Raw genomic sequence first — 13,724 nt, 5'->3', positions numbered from 1 at the left:
ATTATAAAAAAAATATAATTTATAGCTGGTGGGCAATGCCAGCGGAAATACATACTGTATTTGAAAACAAAAAAGAAAATGAAAAAAAAACCCAATTACAAATATGTTGACAGCCTAATCATATGCATGTAGTAAATACTATATGTATACGCAAGTAGTTTATTTTCCATCTCCAATGTTTTTAAAATGTACTTACAGTGCATCTACATACATATATATTTTTTTACTTTAATCCTGGCTTCCAAGGCATGCCAGCAGATCAACCCCACCCCTAACTTTAACTCTAACCTAAATCTAACTAACTAGCTACACGAATTGTGAATTGTGTTTTAACAATTGATAGCTATGTACATTCGACTATTCGACTCGTATTCACACTCATTCACTCGCATGGTGCTAAAAAAAAAAACACTCCTCGTATTTACTCTGGAGACCCAGAAAATCATGAGAAATCTTTTTACCTTTTTACTGTTTACGCATTTTTTGGATTTAAACTGAACTATTGTGAACTAGCGTTTATTACATGGTATATTTATAATACAATCCTACAATATAGTATATACACATATTATGAGATTACATAGTCAGTTATATACACAGTTATACAATAAATAAGTAGCAAGAGTAAACGTAGCATTAAGTGAACGCAAACTGTTATATGGCGAGTCCAACAAATATATGGCATTAACTTATCGTTTAGAGAACTCCTTTCTATAGATCTGATGAGGTCAGATCCCCGCTTGTATGCCAACAGGAAACACATCATATAATTATGTATATCATGAAATATTTACGTACTTATTGTATTTGACAGCAATTGCAAAAAGTGCTCAAACGTAGCATTTAAGATGCAAGAAAAATGAAAAAAAAAACAAAAATAATTATTGAGAAAATCAATCAGATATAGCGTTATATATATATTATTCAATAAATGGCCATGCGCCCGAAATATGTTGCGTTAATATACAAAGAAGAAAAGTTTTCTGGAATACACCCGACACACGATAATCGTTGACAAGGTTGCCAGACCGTTAAATTAGAGTTCTGTTCTACCTATTATCATGCAGAATTGGGATATGGAAGAACACTTTTAATCCATACCTGAATCTGATGTGATGAAAACTACTTTAAGTGTAAGTAAATGTTGGTAAGGGTATTCAAGATAGGACAAGTATAAATATAAAACACATGCTTTACATTCTTTGATGCTTATAAAGTTAAATTATCCTTTCAAATGCATACAAAAAATAAATAAATAGTTGTAAAGTGTACACAGACAGCAAATTTTGAGCATACCACAAATTGCATATAAAGAACAAACGCAGCTTGGTTTGGTTTATTAATGGCTCGCAGCGTTAGTTTTTATCAACTAAATGAGATACCTATTATAATGGCAACCAATTATTCAAGATACACATACACAAATATACAAATATACAAATATATATATATTTTCCAAAATCTCTGCCCTGGATATTACACCTCTCTTAGGCTTAAGTTTAGACTCTGTCCTCTACTTTGCTATACAAGATTTTTCCATTGAGAGTTTCAAACAGGGCTAAGCGACCTCTATTTTGTACTTTATAAGACTTTCTCTAGTTCTTTAAAAAAAAATGCAAAAAAGAAAAACATAAGAAAATCCCAAAAAAAAAGAGTTTAAATTGAAGCCCTAACATTTATGGCATATATGAAGTTAATTATGCAAATGTTTACATACCCCTTTACGAGTACATGATCCATGTACACTTTAATTATACTTATGTAAGCAATTACTACAGGATTACAAAGTTTACACACACACACACACAGAAATATATATATATACATAAATATATATGTATAGAAAAACACCCTAATTAATATTATGTTGAATACTGTGACCCAAAATCAATCAAATAAAAGCAAATTTCGCATCTACTGACAACTTTCGGAACTAAATTGTGTGTTTGATCTAATCTAATACTCTAATAATTTTTGATCCAGGCGTGTTTACGCTTCCGCTTCCGCTGCAGTTTCCGCTTCCGTATCCGTATCCGCCTCTGCATTTCGCCGTACGCCATTGAGCGCATTTAGCTTTAGCTCCTCTGCAGGCTGCTTGAGCACATCATCGTCCCGTGCCCGCCAGCAATCGAAGGAGAGCATGGACTCCCCCTTGCCAAAGGTCTCGCCATCCTCCAGTGTGATGGGCAGTTGCCTAAAGGACACCAAATAGATAGCTTCAAGTGCTTGGCCATTTTCCGGCACCGCTCACCTGTTGTTCGTTTCCGGCAGGAGCAGCGCGCACGTCGCCGCCGTCAGCAGCAGCGCGGTCAAAATGAGCGATGGGCCGGCGGCAAATTTGGTGCCCAAATGTATTAGATAGGGTGAGGTAACCGAGGCCGCTGCAGCGGCCAAGTGCGCCGTTGCTATGCCCCGGGAGCGCACACAAGTAGGCAACAGCTCGGACGAGTACTGCGAGAAGGTTGTGTAGCACATGGATATGCCCAGACGGGTGGGCAGCGCAAAGGCCAGCAGCAGGGTGGCATTCAGCTGTGCGCCCTCAAAGGATAGGCACACGCCCAAGGCACAGGACAACAGGCTGGTGCAGAGCAGGGCCAGAAGGCAGGTGGCCTTGCGACCGAGACGACTCTGCAGCAGACCCTGCAGCAAGCCCGAGGGCGGCACCACCACGGCAAACAGCGAGAAGACCACAAATGGCGACAGACCCAGTCCCTCCACGTTCCGTGAGATGGTATTGAAGCTCAGGGATACCAGCATGCTGCGGTTACATGTAAGAGTGTTTCAATAAGGATGTTAGCCCAGCGAAGACAACCACTCACAAGGTGCAGATCACAACGAGGGCTGTTCTGCGCAGCCGCGGAGTGCGCAGCAGATCAAAGAGCCTGGCCTTCTGCTGCTGATTATCCTGCTTGCGCTTGGCGGCGCAATGCTGCCGGAACGCCTCAAAGTCGGCGGCGGGCACCTGGCGGCCATTGAAGTGCGCAATGTGCTTCAGTCTGGCAATGGCGCCCTCAACATTGTTGCGCGTGATCAGCCACTGGGCGCTCTCCTGCACCACAAAATAGAAGAGCGCCACGACGAGCTGCAGCATTGCGGAGAATGTCAAATAGATGCGCCAATTGCCGGCTAAGACGGACAGCCAGGGCGCCACCAGAGCGCCCAGGCAGCAGCACAATCCCAGCATGACGCTGATGGCCAAGTTTCTCAGCTTTGGCGCCAGATGCTCCAGCACTGGAGTGGATGAGCGGAGCAGAGCAGAGCAGAGAGGTGAGCAGAGCTGATAAAAAAGGTGAGCAGATACGCAATGCTTACCCAGAATAAACATCAGATAATAGTTGGCGGTTGCAGCCAGGCCGGAGATGCAGCGGAAGGCGCTGAACTGCGTCAGATTCGAGGCATACGTGGTAAGAAAGTCGCCCACAAAGCCGCATTGATTGGCCAATATAACGGCGCGCACGCGTCCAATCCGATCACCCAGCATGCCAAAGGCAAAGGTGCCCAGGAGCGACCCCAAAAAGAACAGGGACTGGCCAATGCGCGCCTTATACGCATTCTCGCAGACCCAGTTCAGCTGCAAGGGATCCATATAAATGCGATTCTGTACTTTAGACACAAAACTCACCTCGACATTCATGCTGCGAAATCCGAAATCATATTTGTATATCCAGCGCTCGCAGCTTTTGCTGCTCACGGTCAGATTGTAGACGCCCTCATGGACCTCGATCTGCTCCAGGCGCGTGCAGGCCGCGTCCTTGCCAAAGGGCGCATAAATGGCGGCAATCTGGTCGTGACTGCGATTCACCAGCTGCTCGTGATAGCACCAATGCGGCGGCACAAACCCGATTATGTTCTGGGAATAGTAGTGTACTGTGCTGGTAAAGGCTACATAGCCCAGCAGCAACAGCATCAGATACTGATACCGACCGGCATCGCCGCACTTTGCCAGAATTCCATCAAATTCCATTGCGGTACGCGCTGTCACCGTGCTCGGCCAGAGATTCGTTTAAGACTGAAGACCGACTGACCGACCCGAGCGTCTGTCCCAGCCATCAGATTCGCACGGAGTGTATGCCGCCGCAGTTTCTGTTTCGTTCCGATTCCGATAAGATTGTTGCGGCCGCTTATCGCATTTGCGTGTAATCTGAAGCGTTCTATCCATTACGAAATAAATGTTTTATTATTTAAGTGAGTTCGCTTATTCGTCTTAATCTAGACAGAGACCGGCAACTGTCTGAAGCGCCGCGCTCACTAGCATGCCGAAAACAAATTTTAAATATACATAGTATATACATTTTATAAGATATACGTATGCATAATTATTTAAAATCCGACTGAGTGTATTTTCTTCGCGTCAGACCCAATATTCGATATGCTTCCTCTAGATACAATTATATATATAGTTTTCAAACGATCACCCATTGATTACATTAAGATTTAAAATTCTAACTGCTTCCGTATCAAGATTGTGTCCGACTTCTTATCAAGAGAACTCGCCAAAAAGTTGTATATAGTATGTATGGACATATATATAAACTTTATTATTAGACGACGGATTTATGGTTGTGTTTGTTTTATTTTTTAAGAGCGCGTGAATGATATGCATTTCTGTGTGTGGCAAATATTTGAAATTAATAATTACCTTAATATTCCGTAGCACACTTTTATAGCTGTCTATTATTCCAGCTCAACTATAACACTTGCAGGGTTTTGACAGTCGCTTATACGCCCCACAAGAAACATCCGAGCACTCACTCTTATAAAAATGCTTATACGCGTTTAACGGAGAGATAAGACGCCTCAATACGTAATACAGAGAGAGAGAGAGAGAGCCAAAGAGCCACATATATTTGAAACATTTGCTCAATGTGTATTTCCCAAATATATAAACAGTTTATAAACAAAAGTAAATGCATTTTCCTTTATACAAATAATTCTTTTATATTATCTATTATAACTTTAATGAATGAAAGAGTGTCTGAATGCCGAACAAATAAAACTCAATTTTTGTTGAATATGCAAACATCTCAAAGATATGCATAAGTATACAAGACTTTATGCTGATTCAGCTATTTGTTTGTTCAGTTTTTAATTTTATGCATGCGCCATCATATAAAATCATGTTTTGCAAAGAATCTCTAATCTATTTATTATTCCATTTAATTAAGACAAAGACTTAAAACTCTTATAACTAAAAAACTATTAGCTAAACAGTAGAAGAGTTCTTCTAATTAATTGTTTGGTTAAAATACTTTCGCGACTCTTCAGTTTGGTTCAATATCTTGATAACGAATTCACTTGCGTACAGGGTATCTTATAGTTAACGCTCTTAAGTACTACTTAGTTCTGCCTGCTTGGGGCACTTGCTTCACACACTTTGATGAGCTGCCGCAGCTTAATTGATTAATTAATGAAATTTAAAGGCGCTTAAAGCCAAGTTAGAAATTTATTAAGACATGAGTTTCTGGAGTGTCTCGGCCTCTGGCTTCCGATCGGCTTCAGCTGCAGTCTTTGCCTTGGCTGTCCTTAGGAAGTCAAACATGCGATCTTCCCTACCGAACTGCTCGCCCTCGGCCAGGGAGATGGGAAGCTTACGATTGCCCGTCTCCGGCAGGAGTAGGCACAAATAGGCACAGATGAAGAACAGCAGGCACAATATTATCCAAGGACCAGCTCTGTAGTACGTGCCCAGGTGCAGGATATACGGCGAAAGCAGAGAGGCAGCCGCGCCGGCCACATGGGCCACGGCCAGACCCCGCGAACGCACGCAGGTGGGCACCAGCTCTGTGGAGAACAGCAGTGTCGAACCAAAACAGACCGACAGCCCGAAGCGGGAGGCCATCGTCAAACTGATCAACAGCACGGCGCTGGGCTGCTGCCAGACGGACAGGACTATGCCGCTGGCAGCTGTAAACAAGCCAGTGAGCAGTATCGAGAGCACCGACGAGCCCTTGCGGCCGATGCGCTTCTGGATATCGGCCTGGATCAGGCCCGAAGGCAGCAGCGTTAAGGCGGTCATTGAGAACATAATAAATGGCGATATGCCTAGACCCTCCACGTTGCGGGCCAAGGTGTTATAACAGACCGATATGATCGTGCTAGAAGTAGTAGAGGAAAGCATACGATCAGACTTTTGTGAGAGCTACGCGCGATATTTCACTTACAACACGATCAGCATTGTGATTATGGTTTTGCGCAAATGCGGCGTCTGGAACATGTCCATGAGCTTGTCCTGATTCTCATTGGTTTCCTGTGCTTTCCTGGTGCAGTTAATCTGGCAATAACTGCGAAAGGCGTCCAAGTCCGCTTCACAGATGCTGCGACGATTCATTTTGGCCACACGCCGCAGACGCAGCACCGCGCCATCGATGTCGTTGCGTGTGACCAGCCACTGGGCGCTCTCCTGCACCAGAAAGTAGAACAGTGTGACCAGCAGCAGCGGCAGTGAGGAGCAGGCCAGAAACCCACGCCAATTGCCCACCAAGATGGCCAGCCCACAGGCACTAATCATTCCCAGGCAGTAAAAGATACCCATACTAATGCTCAGACCTGCATTTCGCAGCGAAGGCGAGATGTATTCGAGAGCTGCGAGAGATAAGTTGGCTTAGGCCCAGCGAAAATAGTGCAGATTAGAGCACAGCTCACCCAGAATATACATAAGATAGGTGTTGGCATCAACTGCGAGCCCCGAAACGAAACGTGTTACGGAGAAGGCGGCCAGACTCTCCGTGAAGATCGTTAAGAAGTCGCCCAAGAAGCCGCACCAATTGGCCAAAATGACGGCCTTAATGCGTCCAATTCGATCGCCCAGCAGCCCAAAGACGAGCGTGCCACACATGGAGCCCACAAAGAAAAAAGATTGTCCCACGGGTGCCTTATAGGCCTCATCACAGACCCAATTAAGCTGTGCGGAGGAATATCCAGCCAGATAAGATAATGGCAATGGCAATGGCAATGCAATAAAAACTAGCCGTAACTCACCTCGGTGTTCATGCTCCTAAAACCAAAATCATAGTTGTAAATCCACCGATCACATCGCTCCCCACTGATTGTCGTATTCCGCCCATCCAGATCTGAACCGATTGTCGCCAGACGCGTACACGAGGGTTTCTCAAACTGATTATAGATGGCCTCGATCTCTGCGTAGCTGCGATTCTCCAGCTGCTCGTGGTGGCACCAGTGATCGGGCACAAAGCCGATCACGTTCTGGGAGAAGTTGTGCATTGACGTGACAAACATCAGCACGCTATAGAGTCCAAGCAGCAGATATTGATAGCGATGGCTATTGCCGCACTTGGCCAGCAGCTCATCGAAGTCCATGGCGTAGTCTAGAGGCTTTGCGCGCTCGGCTCCGTCTTCCGATTGAGATTCAGCGTTTGGTATGATCTGCGCGAATCGTATGTGCGCTGCGTCTGGAGCTAGGGCCAATAGAGAATCGGTCGTCAGCTCTCGCCCGATGCCACGCACGTACTGGCAGCTGACGTGCGCGGCAGCGGCCTCTTTGCCGAATAGCTAAGAGCGGGTTACCAAGGCAGCTGATGTGTTCGACTCTAACGAATTTGTGCGCTCCGCCGTAGCTGGAATTCCTCTCCAGCCTTTCCTTGGCTGATAAGCGCTCAATGCAATATCAGCAAAATGAAAGGCGCGATTTTACTAACTTATAATCGCATTGATTATATTATATCAGTATATGTGATGGGCATTCTCGTAATTTGAACACGCTTTCCACTAATAGACAGTTGGGTGTCAAGCTTTTTATAAGATAAGAGTTTGGGTTTGAAGCATCTACTTAGAATTATCTTGCAACTAATTATAATCTGTTTGCAGTTGCCCATATGGCAGACAGCATCTAAAATGGGATTAAAGAATAATTCAAAATATAAAAGCTTTGATAACATACTTATTTGTCCAACATAGAAGAGCTCCCATAACCTAGTCAAGGTTGCAAGCCGGTTTTGAACCACAGACCAAGTTGACTTCATTTTTTTGTGTGTATTTATGTATTTATATGATAACTACCTCCACTGCGCTGCAATTTGAAAAATATGTATTTTTATATGTAACCTTTCTAGGCGATTCTCATAAATGAAAATAGAACTTGCATTTGTTTGTCAAATCGACCAAAAGCATTATTTTTTTATTTTGATCCTGAATTCATAAAATACTTAGAGTATATCATTCTTTAATTAAATGTTGTATATTACCAAGCTGTGTTGTATTATAATTTCATTTAACACTGTCTTTATTTTCGCTCCAATTTATTGCACTCTGCTCTTTTTCTCTCTCTCACACATTTGAAAATAATCTTGCTTGTGTATGTGTATTTTTCGTAAGTACATCTCTATATTAAAACTATTTGTTCTGACTGACTGACTAAATGATTGACTGACTGGGTGGTGAACAACGCACAGCCCAAGCCATAAGAGCTAGGAAGCTGAAATTTTCAATGATTTTTGAGTAAAATGTCTTAAGTTTTGTCCGATTGGCTTCAAACTTATTTACAAAGCCATACATAAGAACTTAATGGATACGTGCTTGACAGATTTTAGAAGTCCGATCAGCTTCAAACTCTTTTTCAAAGATCTTCGAAGGTCAAACGTTGATTGGGTGAAGGTCTGAATTCGTCCTATCGGACTCAAACTTATTTTCCAAGCACAACATAAAAATATAGTGACTAGTGACTAAATATTTGTGAAAATTTATTTGATAGGTTTTTCGCAAAATCCACCACTCTTAGATGGAAAATGCGGGTCAAAAGTTTAATGAAGAAACTTTTATTTTTCCAGATTCTCACCAAGAGACTAACATTGACTAATTCGTTGGAATTTTAAACTAATTTTCAAATATCTCGGTCAAATTTAACTTAAGTCGTAAAGTTCAAGATAGTACAGGTGGACTTAAATTTTCCACGGACGGGAAAGTGGATAAAACAAATTATTTCAACAATTTTGAGCATAAAACGAGCCACGGGCAAGGCCGGAGAGAACCCGCCATATGGATTTATGTTTGTATGTATATATGTAAGTATGTATGTATGTATGTATGTATGTATGTATGTATGTATGTATGTATGTATGTATGTATGTATGTATGTATATATGTATGTATGTATGTATGTATGTGTGTGTGTATGTATGTGTGTGTATGTATGTATGTATGTATATATGTATGTATGTATGTATGTATGTATGTATGTGTGTGTGTGTATGTATGTATGTATGTGTGTGTGTGTATGTATGTATGTATGTATGTATGTATGTATATATGTATGTATGTATGTATGTATGTATGTATGTGTGTGTGTATGTATGTATGTATGTGTGTGTGTATGTATGTATGTATGTATGTATGTATGTATATATGTATGTATGTATGTATGTATGTATGTATGTGTGTGTGTATGCATGTATGTATGTATATATGTATGTATGTATGTATGTATGTATGTATGTGTGTGTGTGTGTATGTATGTATGTATGTGTGTGTGTGTATGTATGTATGTATGTATGTATGTATGTATGTATGTATGTATGTATGTATGTATGTATATATGTATGTATGTATGTATATATGTATGTATGTATGTGTGTGTGTATGTATGTATGTAGTATGCATGTATGTATGTATGTATGTATGTATGTATGTATGTATGTATGTATGTATGTATGTATGTATGTATGTATGTATGTATATATGTATGTATGTATGTATGTATATATGTATGTATGTATGTATATATGTATGTATGTATGTGTGTGTGTATGTATGTATGTAGTATGCATGTATGTATGTATGTATGTATGTATGTATGTACGTGTGTGTGTTTGTTTGTGTGTGTATGCATGTATGTACGCATGTATTCAAGTAAGTCGCATAGAATTCATTTCAAGAGGAGAAGACGGCTTAGTACTGGAGGAGGCGGATTCACGTAAGAAGGAGGCAGTGGCTATGGCTTTGGCGAAGGAGGCGGCATCATTTTAAATGCGGCCACTAAAAAACAGGTACGTATTACAAATATAAATAAGTCTTATTACATGTAACAACTTTAACAATAGTATACCTGCATGTATCGTTGTATGTATTTGAATCCATGCACATGCATGTATGTATGCTGTGTTCAAATATGTGTGTACGTTGAGCTGACCTGAAACTGAACAAGAAACGTATTTATAAATAGTTCTCTGCTACGCGATTCTCACTAATGCAAGTAAGCTTAAGCAAGCAAGCTGCGCTTTAAAGCAAATTTCAGTGATATGTTTAAAAGTTCGTCTCCCTCCTACTAATAGATGACCATTAAGTATTTGTTTGTGCGAATTCACAGGTGAGTACATAATTACAAATGAATATTTATCTCCCTGTGTGTCCTGACTGACTAACTGGTGGTCAACGCACAGCCCAAACTATAAAAGCTCGGAAGCTTAAATTTTCACTGTAGTTACCTTTTGCGATAGAGGTGTACGCCCAGACGCAAGTGTGAAAAAATAGCTAAAACGTGTCCATGAAACCTATTTGCTTACCATCATCTTTGTTCAAATTGATTTGAGGGGTGTCCCTCAACACTTATTTCATACGTTTTTCGCAATTTCCACCGCTCTTGGATAAAGAATGCAAGTCAAAGGTTTATTGAACGAAGGTTTATTATTCAGCTTCAAGATTCTCAACACAAGGCTAACGTGGACAGAAACCGTTGATTCCACTTTGTGATTTTTTATTCGATGAACCTTAAACATAATTTCAAATTGAAATGGATTGCAAGTTGGTGCGGGTAGATTTAGATTTTCCACGGGTGAGAACTGGGTGAAAAAGACATCCCAAATTTTATGCACAATGCTTGCCGCGAGCAAGGCCGGGTAATAACTGCTAATATTTATGTATTATTTGCTCATATTTAAAACATTTTTAGATAATCTTGAACTTCTTTCACCTAAATATATTTTTCTTAATTAGACTCCCATGAACATTCGTCCTTGCAATGGGCTGCACGTTAAGGGGTGTTATATATAAATTTATTTAGAACTTTTTCCAGGGATTGATATTTTTGACGCATTAAACAATTCTTAAAAAAAATGCATTATAGTTTTTGTAGCTATTTTAAGAGAATAATAGTCCATCTTATAAGAACATTAATACTAAGCAAACATTTATTTTATTTATCGACCTCCTTGGATTTCAATTCTGTTTCGAGTTCCACTTCGGTAGAGTCCTGCTTTCGTAGTTGGCGCAGAAAATCAAACATTCGCTCGCCCTTGCCGAACTCCTCCCCCTCGGCCAGAGACATGGGCAGCTTCTTGTGGCGCGTCTCGGGCAGAAGCAAGCACACATACGCCCCAGATAAAAAGAGCAGGCCGATTATAATGGAGGGTGCGGGCTTCGCGTACGTGCCCAAATGCAGTATGTATGGCGATAGAAAGGAGGCCGCAAAGCCGGCTACGTGTGCCACGGCCACGCCACGCCCACGCACGCAGGTGGGCACGAGCTCGGTGCAGAGCTGGGAGCTGGCACCGTCGGCAATCGAAACGCCAAAACGTGCCACAAGCGTCAGACCCACCAAGAGAAACACATTACGATTCTCGCCCTGCGATATGACCAGACCCGCCGCCGTGGCAAACAGGCCCGTGATGGCCATCCAGCTGACCGCGGTCGCCTTGCGTCCGGCCACATCCTGCAGCAGTCCCTGCAGATAGCCCGAGGGCGGCAGCATCAGCGCGTTCAGCGAGAACATGATGAACGGCGAAATGCCCAGCCCCTCCACATTGCGTGCAATGGTATTATAGCAGGGTACCACGATGACGCTGCGGGCGGTACAAAGATCGGTTATGATTGGATTATGCCACGAACCTCTCGCTCCCTCACTTACAAAATGAGCAGCATTTTGAATGCGCTGCTGCGCATGCGCGGCGTCTTCAGCATGTCAAGCAGCTTGGCCTGCTGCTGCCCCGATGCGCCCGTATCCGCCTTGCGGTAGTGCTGCTGGCAGTAGCTGCTGAACGCCTTGAAGTCCTCATCGCTGACCACGCGCCGATTGATTTTTGCCACGCGCCGCAAACGTAGCACAGCGCCTTCGATGTCGTTGCGTGTGACCAGCCACTGGGCGCTCTCCTGCACCAGAAAATAAAACAGTGTGACCAGCAGCAGCGGCAGCGAAGAACAGGCCAGAAACAGACGCCAATTGCCCACCAGCACAGCCAGCCAAGAGGCGCCAATCAGGCCCAACGAGTAAAACAGGCCCAAGACCGTGTTCAGACCCACATTGCGCAGTGAGGGCGACACATATTCGATAACTGTTCAAAATAAGTTTATTCAGCTGGCAATTGGAATTGGAATTGGCAATAGGTAATATAAGTACCCACTTACCCAGTATGTACATCAGATACGAGTTGGCGTCGGCGGCCAGGCCAGAAATGAAACGTGTTATGGAGAAGGCTGTCAGACTGCCCGTGAAGATGGTGGAGAAATCGCCCAAGAAGCCACACCAATTGGCCAAAATGACAGCCTTAACGCGTCCAATTCGATCGCCCAGCAGCCCAAAGACGAGCGTGCCACACATGGAGCCCACAAAGAAAAATGATTGGCCCACACGCGCCTTGTACGCCGCATCGCAGACCCAATTGAGCTAAAAAAAAAATACTCAATAGAATCTTTGCACAATACTTTTTTGTTCTGCGTGCACACTTAAAACATATCACTACAGTGAATACTCGTGTTAGACGTACCTCGGTGTTCATGCTCCTGAATCCAAAGTCATAGTTGTAAATCCAGCGATCACAGCGCTCCCCACTGACTGTCGCGTTCCGCCCATCCAGATCTGAACCGATTGTCGCCAGACGCGTGCACGAGGGCTTTTCGAACTGATTATAGATGGCCTCGATCTCTGCGAAACTGCGATTCTCCAGCTGCTCGTGATGACACCAGTGGTCGGGCACAAAACTGATCACGTTCTGGGAGAAGTAGTGCATGGAGACGACCACCATGAGAAAGCCATAAAGCCCCAGCAGCAGATATTGATAGCGATGGCTGTTGCCGCACTTGGCCAGAATCTCATCAAAGTCCATGTTGCGCTCCATGATCTCTCTTTAGCTGCTTTGCTGGACTTCTGATAAGCGCATATCTGTGGCGCTGGCATTTATTTGTGCTTGGTGTTTGGTGTGTGAAAGCTTTTCGGCAGGTAAAGTTGAACCGGCACTCAAAGCTAATCACCGAACCGTTTTATTGCATTGCGCACATTGCGAACTCAATTGAATTACAAAGCAAACCCGTTCCGGTCGTATTCTATTGCCGTGGAGTGTACTAAGCGAACTGGTTGTAGCTGCCACGCGGAGAGAACTACATATATGAAGTCGGAGCAGTGCGCAGGCTAATTGAGACTGAATGTAATACAGTCAAAAAGTCACTCTCCCTCTTGCTCTCTCTCTCTCTCTCTCTCTCTCTCTCTCTCTCTCTCTCTCTCTCTCTCTCGCTCTCTCTCTGTCTGTCTGTCTGGCATTTGAATTATGCGAACATATATGGTACATAACCATTCCATATCTGAAATTTAGTTAGAAATCAAAAAATTGATACTGGTCGATTGAAAAGAATGCGCACGAGACTTTTAGCAATTGTAGGAATATAGTATGCCCTTTCAGAGGGTGTTTCACAATTTTGACGAATTACATCGCTACCTCAGCTCTCAAGATTTGGCTAAACTCTGTCGATCAATCTCCCGTTTTATAGACTACTAAGTCTGAAAC

At 43.0% G+C, this 13,724-nt stretch overlaps 3 protein-coding genes across 3 annotated transcripts; all 3 read right to left on the bottom strand.

The window, feature by feature from the left end:
• Nucleotides 1–881: 881 nt before the first annotated feature.
• Nucleotides 882–4,677, bottom strand: LOC135436869 (organic cation transporter protein). The gene is made up of 6 exons (XM_064694633.1): nt 4,640–4,677; nt 3,623–4,151; nt 3,313–3,571; nt 2,820–3,231; nt 2,252–2,758; nt 882–2,194 (listed from the first exon to the last, which is right to left on the bottom strand). Exons 2-6 carry the CDS (start codon nt 3,962–3,964, stop codon nt 1,990–1,992), a joined length of 1,725 nt encoding a protein of 574 aa, XP_064550703.1. The 5' UTR covers nt 3,965–4,151; nt 4,640–4,677; the 3' UTR covers nt 882–1,989.
• Nucleotides 4,678–5,091: 414 nt separating this feature from the next.
• On the bottom strand, nt 5,092–7,498 carry LOC135436233 (solute carrier family 22 member 21-like). Its single transcript, XM_064693777.1, has 4 exons — nt 6,979–7,498; nt 6,643–6,901; nt 6,162–6,582; nt 5,092–6,095 (listed from the first exon to the last, which is right to left on the bottom strand). The coding sequence occupies exons 1-4, from the start codon at nt 7,315–7,317 to the stop codon at nt 5,447–5,449; spliced, it is 1,668 nt and encodes a 555-aa protein (XP_064549847.1). The 5' UTR covers nt 7,318–7,498; the 3' UTR covers nt 5,092–5,446.
• Nucleotides 7,499–10,975: 3,477 nt separating this feature from the next.
• Nucleotides 10,976–13,319, bottom strand: LOC135436819 (organic cation transporter 1-like). Its single transcript, XM_064694540.1, has 4 exons — nt 12,711–13,319; nt 12,352–12,610; nt 11,855–12,278; nt 10,976–11,789 (listed from the first exon to the last, which is right to left on the bottom strand). Exons 1-4 carry the CDS (start codon nt 13,059–13,061, stop codon nt 11,144–11,146), a joined length of 1,680 nt encoding a protein of 559 aa, XP_064550610.1. The 5' UTR covers nt 13,062–13,319; the 3' UTR covers nt 10,976–11,143.
• Nucleotides 13,320–13,724: the final 405 nt, after the last annotated feature.

This window comes from Drosophila montana, unplaced genomic scaffold, assembly GCF_035044405.1.
Source record: "Drosophila montana isolate Dmon_TW-CO22-7 unplaced genomic scaffold, ASM3504440v1 contig_3733_1, whole genome shotgun sequence".
In the NCBI taxonomy this organism is placed as follows: domain Eukaryota; kingdom Metazoa; phylum Arthropoda; class Insecta; order Diptera; family Drosophilidae; genus Drosophila; species Drosophila montana.
The sequence above is the reverse complement of the archived record's forward strand: the minus strand, read 5'-3'. Positions and strand labels throughout refer to the sequence as shown.